Source organism: Hermetia illucens, chromosome 4 (assembly GCF_905115235.1).
Source record: "Hermetia illucens chromosome 4, iHerIll2.2.curated.20191125, whole genome shotgun sequence".
Classification (NCBI taxonomy): Eukaryota; Metazoa; Arthropoda; class Insecta; order Diptera; family Stratiomyidae; genus Hermetia; species Hermetia illucens.
The window spans coordinates 143,078,619-143,090,069 of NC_051852.1; the positions used below are offsets into that span (position 1 = coordinate 143,078,619).

Below are 11,451 nucleotides of genomic sequence, written 5' to 3' on the forward strand. Positions count from 1 at the left end.
GGTCTTGAGAGTGATCCTGCTGCTTTTATCTGGCCTCGCACATTGGTCAGGGTCAGCCTAGTCAGTCTTATTAATTTGAAAACTTGATTACTATTATTCGCAATTTATTTATTTATATCAAGATTATACATACTTTATTCTACGATTATCTAGGGTTTTGTCATTCCGTTGTTACTTTACTATTTTTATGTCTTTTAATGTTCGGCGAACTGGACTCGAGTGTTTTTAATGAGAATGTTGACAAATCTCTGATTTTGACATTTGTCACCCCAGTCTTATGTTAGTCCGTCAGCTGTGACTGCGGTCATTAAATGAAGCGGCGGAGGCGAATTTATACTGATGCTTAGGTTAGAGCCTCCGATGTGCCGCCATTGGGGAATTCTCCAAAGGCTTTTTACGGCGATCAGACCGGAGTCTGCACGGGGACTCATCTGAAGTGGCAATAGGTCAAGAAACCTTACCAGAGGTATACTGAATTCACAAGTTTGAAGAGTATTCCGGTTGGCTCCTTAGTAGGTTTCATGGGGATCATGGTTACGTTCAAGCAACCAGAGACCATCGGGCCTGAAACGTGGTGCAGTGTTTCAACAAGGGTGCTATACTCTATAATTCGGTAGAGACTTAGGTAGTTCTTGGTAGTGGTAGTGTTACGCTTCTTTTAACGGGGCTCTGATGTGTCACAAAATCTATCCGTGTCTTAAAAAACCGTGGAATTAACTCTACGAGACGTTAAACTACAGAAACGTAACTATCTGCGCGACTGAAGTCGAAGATGCAATAAAACGAATGAAATTGGGGAAGGCAGCAGGACCTGATGACATCGCATCTGAGCTCTGGAAAGCAAAGAGCTGGGACCCAACACTGGGGCTCAACGAATTCTTTAATCGAGTTGTTGAGGGAGGTAGGATCGTTGTAATATAGAAAAAGACAGGTGGTTCAACAGAATAATTAAATTACCGCCCGATCCGAGTGCAGTTCTACACCCTGAAAATTTTAGGACACATTCGCGATAATCCTATTGGCAAAATCGTTAAAAAATCGTGGATCAAGCTGGCTTTGTCAAGAACTGCGGAGCTGCTCATGAAGAAACGCCGTGAGAAGCATCGCCCTCTGTACATTGCATTTCTGGATCTAGAGAAATCGTTTGAGAGTGTGCCACGTGAACTCATCTCCTCTTTGTTCTTGTTGAGGACACTGTCACACGGGACATTGAACGTTCAACGCCCTATATCCTGCTTTATGAAGTCTCAGGTTGAATCTGAATAAAACAGAATTTTTGATGGCCGAGCCGCATGAAACGCATTGCAACTCTCAATATCAGCAACCTACCCAGAACTGAATGATTTAAGTATCTCGGGTCAATACTATCAGTCAATGAAGAATTGAGTTATGAAATTGCTTCACGCATTAGTGCAACCTGGATAAAATGATTTTTCACAGTTGGTGTTCTGTGTGATCGACGCAATGAACGTGTCAATCCAAAATTTACCTAATGTCGTCTTCTCAGTGACTCTCTATGATTCTGAGTGTTGGCCGACTATAAAGCACAATGAACGGTGTCTTGCGGTAATTGAGAAGAAAGATGTTGCGTTGGAACAAAGGTCGATGATAAGCCACCAAAAGGCCAGCTAAAACAATGATGGATTTGAAAGTCTCACGACTGCATTCAGATCGAGCCATTAATGGAATGAAATGATGAAACCGATCACGACAAGGCGACCTAGCTTATGAACGGGGTCTTTCATCAAGTCCTCCATGGGGAATATGGATTTGGTAAGAGAATCAAACAGGATCGTACTGAAAATTAACACCTACGAAACCAAGGTTCTCAGTCTGACTGATAATCACAGTTTTCCCATTTCCATTGGTGGAGAGAGTGTTGAAGGTGTCCATCGACTGTTCGTATGAAGAAAGCCTTGTTTCGGCCAACAACGGTAGCACCGAACTTGTTACCCCTCGACTCATAAACAGCTCTAAATCCGCCTCAGCTGCTTTGTCCAAATCTTGGAAATCCCTTATGCCGGGATGACCGACAGGGAGGGACAAAAACCCTTGACAAACAAAAGTGGCAGTCCTAGAAGGCGTTGAAACATATTTCAGTTAACCGTCAACGATGGCGCGGTGGCGTGTTTGGCACCCTATACCTCATTCAGACGTAATTGGCAAGGATAAAAATATATAATTTCAATTTAATTTCGAATTTACACTAGAAGTAATCAGTATTTTGCTTAAGGTTTGAAAATAAACAAACATATTTGCAAGTGGTGACTTTTATATTTTCACTGAACATATGTGATGAATTTTCATTGGATGGTGATATGTGCGTGCATGCACAGTGTTTATTAATTACTTACGGTGGAAAGAGGAGTTACTCAATTCTTTGTGTTATAAATGGAGAATTATACTAAATAGGGTGAATTGGCAAATGTGCCGATTTTTCCGAATTTTCAAAATTGCTGACACGAGATTTGTTATAAATTCTCTTTGACGGAGTTTTAATTCGCAAAACTTTTTTTTGGAATTTACAATTTTACACGTAGTTAGCATCCAGTGTCAACGAAGTTAGGGAATTAGGGTGCAGAGTAATAAACTGAGGAAGGTGACAAATTGAACACTGAAATGTTATTACAATGCTACGTGGATCTCCAGCACAATATCTTCAATTTATCGCATTTGATTGGCCACAGTCAAAATTGAATACGAAATTCTCATAATCTGCAATAGATAAAGTAATGAGTCAATTTTTTTAGCGGGAATAATTATCCTTTTTTGGTCTTACCGAAGCAAATGTAGTTAAGGTAATCGGGAACACTTTTCCTGCCAGAACAATTTTCGGTTTTTGGGTCATTTGCATAAAAATGATGGCAGTTTTTTTGAACTCCTTTGACTGATCGAAAATATTTGAGGAATAAATGGCAGTCACCAATTCGCCTGTTACTACTGTGAAGTTGTTGACATAGTAGCAGCAGAAAAGGATTTGAATAGTAAACGCTACAGCGGCTATGAAAAGCATCATGACTTGTGTAAAGTTTACTGCATAAAACAGGATCACAAATATTTCGATGGCAACGGCGGTCGCAGTACTGGCAAACTGAATGAAGATGGTAATCGAAATGGTGTTTTGCAATATGTTGTAAATCCTGCAATTGGTATTATCATATTTGAGTGTCTAAACCAGGAAGGTTTCCGTCCAAATTGATGTAAACTCAAGTCAATACTCAAAGTTGCTAACCAGCAAGTTAAATGACAAATCTCTAGCAGTCCTACTTCTTGGTCAGCAATAGGTTTGCCTGGAGTTACTTCAATTGTATCTTAATAACTTTTGAATCATCAAATTCACTTACTCCATTATAATCCGATGGTCCTCAATACAACCAATGAGATCTTCATAATTTTCCTTTTGTGTTTTCGTAGGATCCCAGCCGACATTTTGAATTCGTTCTATTATAATCTCAAGGTGACCCCGTAACATTATGAAGTACAAAGGAGCGGTCAAATCGTTTATTAAATCCTCAATAGCTAGGAGCACAAAACAAAAATATTGGAACAAAAGGGTTGTCCAATAAATCCACATCGACTGCCGGAAGTCATACGGGGTCCATACATTGAACATAAGAATTTTTCCATTGGACAAGGCTGCGTTAAATGCGGCGGAAGATGATACCAGGAAATACCAAATTGCCACAAATGAAGTCAGGCGATTACAGAACAATATTAACTTCTCCAACTTTTCGACTTGACGCTCTGAGAGTCCCATACTGTCCAGAGTCTCGAAGTGCTCGTTGATACCAATTAACTTTAGGCGCATTTTTAAAATAACTACAAACTTCAGGAAACACGTCACTATAGTTGTGTTCATTGGAAAATTATCTGAAAATTCTTTTATGTCCTGGACATAAAACAATTGAATTAAAAACGATAGAATTATTACAATATTCACCACTACAAGAACAAACGCCAGAAATGCGTTTTGCCAGAAATTATACTTCAAATCAGGAAAAAATCCGTTGATTTGCCCGTAAAACCATATTCCGTGTAAAAATCGTTCGGTAACCACCTTCCTTCGAATGATTTGCACTTCCATATTGAATACGTTCTAGTGAGAAGTCTAACCTGAAATAGGTGTGAACGGTACGTACGGCACCTTATATACTCCCTAATTCCAGGTGTCAAGTAGTTATCGTGTCAGTTTCCTTAATAAAAAATATGAGAAAGTTACATAAGGGCCAGTTTTTCTTTAAATTATTGAAAGGAGTGATTTAAGTAACTGGTCAGCAACCCCCTACAAGGAACTCTCAAATTGCTGGATATTAGATTGGTTTAAATTGAATTAGATCTCATGACTCTTATGGCAACAGATATTAGACATATCAAATTTCCGGGAAAAATTCACTCCTACTTTCTTCGTAACTACAAATTTCGCGGAATTGGTGGTAAAATTTCAAGAAATGAGCTCCTGAAAATGTAAGATCCCAATAATTGAATCCCAATGGGTGAATAAGATATTCATCATTTAAACTTTAAGCAACAGCCCAGGGATCGTCCTCCCTGCACTGGAAAAAGTGCTAATAGGACCCCAAGCCAAGGTGGAACAGTATACGCCGAGGGCTGCGTGGCCAATGAGGAGCTTGGTCTTTAATATGCGAACTCTGAATACCTTTGGCACCTTCAGTTTCAAATAAGTCCCTTACCCGGACCACTCGTGCGACCAAGACTTATTTTAAAAATAAAAAGAACCGACGATAGGAGAAGAGAAGATAATACCAGGCGCATCATCGGACGATGAGCTGCTGCCATCCGGCCAGGAGACAGAGAAGCCGTCGAGAGCAGTACACTCGGTGCCAGCCGTAGTACCGCTGTGCTGAAACCAACCACAGGGACCTCCCGGAGCAAGGCGGCAGATGGACTAGTGGCTTCCAGCCTGCAATCCACGGGCGTCAAACTGAGTGTAGCGAGTACCAGATATAGTATTCTTAACCCGGTATCCTCGACGTCGAAGGATCAAACAAAAGTGAAAACCGACAAAAACGTCCGTCGTCGGAAACTGACTAAGAAGCGAAGGCTTAATGAGGTCCTGCTCAAGAGCCGGATGAAAAATACCAGGCGATTGATGAAAAATACAACAGCAAACGCCTGACAGACGAGCAGAAGGCGAAACCCATCGCTCTGAAACGCAATCGATCTCAAGTCGAGGTCGCGCATGATCATAAGCAGAGCAGAGTGGGTTTGAGCTCAGACGCTAAGTAATATCTGAAGAAAAGTATACAGCAACAGTCAGCCGACGAGCCACAAACTGCGAAACCCTTCAGTAACGTGGCCAGGAGCCACTTACGTGTGGCGCTGGCAAACTATCGCCGGAGATGTGGACCAGTGTTGAGCCCCGGCTATCGGAGATGCTCATTGAGCATATCTTGGACACCGAAGGCACACATGGGAATCATCCCCTGCTTTGATTCCTATGAGGTGATCCGTGCGTTTCACGTGATAGCTTGTGAGGATAAATTCTCTAGGAACTTTCCCGGTTCGCTAAGATCAGCGACACCTGGGAGGGCAAAAAGCTCAATGTCATCCCTGACGACGAGATTCCCAGGAGACTGGGCGCTCGCATCTGTTTGCCGAAGATCCGCGTGGATAAGGGCAAGGACGACTGGGTTGTTATCAAGGACGAGGAATCCCAGACAAACAGCCAAGGGAGAGTGTTTGGAGGCAGTAGAAAAGTGCGGTTCAGAATCAAGAACGCAAAGGTGACCTAGATCCAATCGACCCCATCAATAAGTTGCGTCTGGACCTGAACTCCATCCGATCCGTCGCAGTCAAGCTGGAGCAGGCGGAGGCAGAGAACGTGTATATTTCCTCGGCTTACATGGCTTACGACCGATCAGCTCCGCCAGAAGGATTACAACATTTGACGCGCACCATAGCAACAAAGAAGGCCAGGCTGTTGATAGGCTGCGAAGCCAATGCAAGGCATACTTCATTCTTTGATTTTATTATTACTTCAAACCTATCGGTGTGTAATAGGGACAGTATACCAACCTTCCATTTCGCCAGCTCGGAGAACTGTGACGGTAGAGAGGAGGTCCTTGATATCACTCTAACAACCGACAACGGGATTGTTAGGGTGAAGAACTGGAGAGTGTGTGACCCGAGATCCTTCTCAGAACACAGTCGGATACTTTTCAGTGTAGATCTCGCCACGGAAGTCTCAAAACTGTTCGGAGACCCTAGAAGGATCGACTGGAGAAATTTTGGTAAAGTAATTAAGAACAAATTCTACGGTGCGCAAATTGGTAAGATTGGACAAACTGGAGTCAAAAGTCGGGGCTCTGGGAAAACCATTCGATTTTGTCTTTAAAGTCTCATGCCTTACTAAGTGCAGCAAAAGGACACTGACACCGTGATGGAATGAAGATCCCTTCAGCTTCAGGAAGCTGACCAGCGAAATGAAGATTCTGCTACAGGCATAAATATTGGCAGCCATTCAAGCAATGCCTGAAGAAGTACAAGTTGGCCATCAAGACCGCCAAGAGGTGGTCTTGGTTAGACTATTGTCAGAACATCGAAACCACCAGTAAAGCCCAGTAAGATTCAGTCCAAGTAACGTAAGAGCTATCCTTTCTTGAAAGGTCGGAAGGCTTCAGGACGGAATCCTCTAGTGAAACCCGTCAGCGAGGAGGACTGTGAGTCAGAAGTTTGCTTGGAGAGTTTGCAACCATGCCAGCTGTGGAAGGTTATCAAATCTTTAATTACCGACGATAAGATCAGCTAGGCTATAAACAGCTTCCCCGCATATAAATCTCCGAGCCCAGATGACATCATGCCAGTCATGCTACAGACATTTTCTGGTTGGTACTTAGAATGCAAGGTTTCCGCAGAACCCCGACTTTCGGGGTAACAAGTTTATAGCAAATCATCACGGGTACTCATTTACCTCGTTGACTAGGTTCTGCCAGCGACTAGCTTTGCTTTTATTTATCGTACTGCGAAGTCTTCTTTTTTCTGATCTATTCTCTGCCTTCCTGGCGGAACTTATGACAATCCTTGCGCGTAAGTCCACAATTTCCAGTACATAGAAGGCTTGTCATGGCTGGGCCACTCCGGGGCATGGAAACCTTACACACTGTCGATATCGCGTGCTTCACTGAAGTAACGCCAGTGTCATCTGTAACGCTACCATCCCTCGAAGCGCTCTCCAGCGTGATTCTGCCTATTCCAAGAGCTTCAACAAATTTCCCACAGTTCACCCTCATGCCGTTCCACACGCATGGAGAGCGCCTGGCTTGTGCACGCCTCTAAGTAGCGTCAACCTCTTTGAACGCAATGTACTGATGAGCCTTTCTCTGGTAAGTGCATGTTAATTTGTAGGATGGGGATCATACCAGTCTAGCTCTAGCTGTTTCTAGTTCAAAGTTCAAAGTTCAAAGATTGGACACTCCTCCGAACCCGCAATGTGTGCAACGCTTTCACCAGATACCCCGTGATCTTCGCTTGGTGACCTGCATGACAGCATCTACGGCTGCTGCCAACGTGTGTCCATAATCCAAACACATGTAGCACTTGGTGGGGTTATCCGCATTCGAATCCTGTAAAATACCAATCCATTATTTTCCTGCTGTTAGGCGGTTTCCTCGCATATGGTTCGGGGATTTTTACTACATCGAATTTTTGCCTACGAGTATTTACAGAAGTTATGCCTATCCGGGCATTGATTACCTCTTTGCATTCACTTCGAACTTTTCTGTGAGGCAGTCAAAATCTGGGATTTCTAAAGAGCACATGGGCTCTAAACTAGAAATGAGAGCGTTCTCCTCAAGTAGCATTTCGACTGCTTTGCAAGACATACTCTTCCAAGTGCCTTCGAGCCTAGTTCGACGGGGACTTCGCCATCGTTTGTTTTCCGTATGAAAAACACTTCTGCTCCATTGTCTTTGGGTTTTATCTTGTAGTGGATTTCACTGAGGGTTCCGCAGATGCCTTGGCTTCCGGCGGCTCAATGAGCAGAGCCCTCCGTCTAGTCCTACTTCGTTTCGACGTCTTTTCTGTTGCTGGTTTTCGATTTGTAGCTTCTTTGCCTTTGGGCGGATGGGTCTCAGGCGGTGCAGCGAGTTCTTTCCTTTTGTGCTTCTTTTTTTGGACCCTGGAAACTACGTAGATCAAGTCTCCTTCAGGCGTGTCTTCCTCTTTCCGCTTTTCCCCAGTTCGCTTTGCAGTGGGCTATCTGCGATCCGTTTGACGCTTGCAGTGTTCTCAGCGGGAAATGCAGCGCTTTCTGTTTTCGCGCGTGTTCGACTGATGTCCACCTTCGAAGATACGAGCCAGTGGTTCTTCCAGTTCCATCAGCCAGTTTTTGACGTTCATCTGGAAGAACGTTACCGACCGCATACGCTTCTCCACTGTCGCGTATTTGCTGATGAGCTTTGTCTTTAGCTAGAATGGTGGACTGCACTTCCATTCGGTTCATGTCCGAATACACCTGCTCAGGACTGGCGATTTTCGCTTGCCTTTTTTTCGGAATACGGACACAGTATGGTGTTGGAGTGTCCGTCCCCGCATCATCAGTCGCGTCATTTTGTTAGACTTCCCCGGTGTCACTTTGGATGTTTCAACCCTCGCTGCCTCTCGCACTAGTCGCTGCGATCGTGCTTTAAAATGCAGTCAGCTCTTCCTCCTAGCTTGATATTTTATCGATCTTTTATTTTTGATATGTTTGTTCCACCTCACCAGCCCATCGTGTGCAAAAGAGTGGGCCGCAATAGTCAGGAATACGTCTACCCTCGGAAACTGCTGATGTGGTGGCGGCATACGCAAAGGCTTGGCTATTGGCGTACCCTGAGCCCTATTTGTTTTGCCTTGGCAATACATTTTTGTGAAATATTAGTTGCAGCGCATCAGATTAGCGAGAATGGAAAAACAAATGCAACCCGAATTTACGAAGCATAATGCAACCGCAAAGTTACGAATATATATTAGTACGAGTATCTTAAGGTGATACCATGAACTTTGAGTAATAGTAAAGTACGAGGTAAGTAATTAGGTAGCTTTTTCTCTATAAACCTTAATTAACCACAGAAAAAAATGATTAGTCGCAAATACGGTTTCAGTTCCACCTTGCATTCATTAATTGATTGGATGTCTCATGGCTGTAAAAAGGAGTATATTTTTGGATAATCGTTACATACTCGGATACTCGTAGATAATTATCAACCATACATATACCGTTCTAAAACGTAAAAAAATTAACAAAAATGTGGGTGTCCTGGTAACTATTAATTCCTTTTCTTATACTTTTTATGTAGCATTTTTGAAGAAACGGTACAATTCATCCCTTAAGTGAGGCGTTTATTGTAGCAACAAAACCACCCAAATGTATCAGCTGTAATTATTACCTTAGCTGTGGCTTTGTCTTCTTTTAAACTTCTTACGAAAATTTAATTGGAATGAATGTCTTACGTCCAAGTCTCCCATATTTTTTATTAAAGGATAAATGTTTACGCATGCCATTAACACCCAGCAAGTACGTACTACGTAAAAGCTATCATTCGTAGGTGTCGTTCAGTTCAACTGGAAATTTTTATTCAAAGGAGTCACGTCATGGAAGGTGGTATTCCAAGCAGAAAAGTAGAAACGGAACATTTCCTAGACCGAATGTGGTTTTTCGCGAAGTTGCACGCTTATTACCCCGTTATCCAATATACTTTTTGGCATATCCTTCACGCGGTTGCAGTGATAGTTTTCGTTGACATTTTCTCATTGATAATGTTCATCTTTCAAGTATTCTTCATCAGCACCATGTAACAGTTGTTGAGCAATTTACCAATGAATGTGAGCGTGATAGCTTGTACCATAAAATTTGGTACTCTTTTGAAAATGCGTTCCCGTCTTATTGGTGTCATGGATCTTTTCGCAGAGCTTGATTCCAAGGATCTTCCAACTACGCAAATAGAATTTTTAAAAAGGAGGATATTGTTCTGTCAAAGGGTCTCTCTGGTATTTACTATCGCATATTCTTTAGTGGTGACAACATCTACTCTAAATGCTGCGTTATCTAAAGGATATAATTTAATGTTCTACGTCTGGACACCGTATGACTACCGTCAGGCCGAATGGCTCTATTGGGCAACATTGGGATTTCAGTACTTCACTATGATGTGGCTCGCTCGGGAGAACATGACAAACGACCTAATCGGCCCTTTGTATTTCATTATGCTGAATGCACATCTAAAAATTGTCATAGAATGAATGAAAGCTATTGGAAGGAACAGGACGAAAACGAAGGAAGAAAACTATCGCGAACTTTTGGAATGCATTGAAGATCACCGACTTGACTTGACACTGAGCCCAAAAAAGTCGATACAGATATTCTTCACAATAATGCCTAATTTCTCTATTTCCAGGATACTTAACGTTATAGAAAACGATCTTTCTTTCGCATTGTTCACTCAATTTGCCAGCACCGCTTTCACCGTCGCTATGGAGCTAATGTTTGCTATATTCTACCCATTTAGTTTCACTCAAGTTTCGATGCTTCCGGTCACAGCCTTTCCCTCTGCTCTGGAAATCCTGCCATGTTGCTACTATTCAAATAATTTCATGATACAAACGAACGGTATTGTGACTGCAATTTATACTTGAAATTTCTACGAACAATCAATGAAGTTTCAGAAGACCATGATTATCTTCATACAAATGACACAAAAGGCAAAAGTTATTTTTGCAGGAAAGGTGTTTCCTGTTTGCAATGGTAAGATACTTTAGAATACTTGAATTTCATATGGACCAGTTTGATTGGTTTCCTCTATTCTAGATAATGAAAACGTCCTACACATTACTGACTGTGGCCCGTCAGTTACGTTAGATACCCGCAGGATTGCATTGACCGTATCATATCTAACGAAATTGTCCTTCACAAATAGATGTTATCTTTTTACATTCCCTAGCTTTTCCCTTTCTGCTGAATGATTGTACAGGTGTGCGGTCCCAAAGTATGTTACTCTATGGTTTGTTCAATTGTTCAGTTGTCAACGGTTTGTACAATTGAGCTATTATCCTGATGTTATGCACTTGAATATGCCGTTTTCGCTATCACTTGCAAAGCATAAACTGCAAGCCTTACGAAACCGAATTTAGTGCCTATTATTTATCTATTAGTTACGATTGCAAAAGGTGCAAAAATAGAGAGATATACCATGACTAAGTACAGATCCGGGAAAATACTCAAGTTTAATCCAGATATAGTGAAGAGAGCATGGTTACTCAAAAGTAATCAAGGAGCCGATAAAGAAGCAACTCACCAGTAGATCCTCAACGGTTGACGGAGGGACAATAATTGGCTAGAAATGTTAGCGTTGTTACCATTTTAAATATTCTAAATGAGTCAAAACTATCTCAATAATCAAGAGTGTTTCAGTGGCTAGGCGAGATAAGGTACAGATATTTCGTTAGATCGATAAA

At 42.2% G+C, this 11,451-nt stretch overlaps 1 protein-coding gene across 1 annotated transcript; it reads right to left on the bottom strand.

The window, feature by feature from the left end:
• Positions 1-2,468: 2,468 nt before the first annotated feature.
• Positions 2,469-3,507, bottom strand: LOC119656189 (odorant receptor 59b-like). Its single transcript, XM_038062544.1, has 3 exons — positions 3,345-3,507; positions 2,780-3,140; positions 2,469-2,715 (listed from the first exon to the last, which is right to left on the bottom strand). Exons 1-3 carry the CDS (start codon positions 3,470-3,472, stop codon positions 2,665-2,667), a joined length of 540 nt encoding a protein of 179 aa, XP_037918472.1. The 5' UTR covers positions 3,473-3,507; the 3' UTR covers positions 2,469-2,664.
• Positions 3,508-11,451: the final 7,944 nt, after the last annotated feature.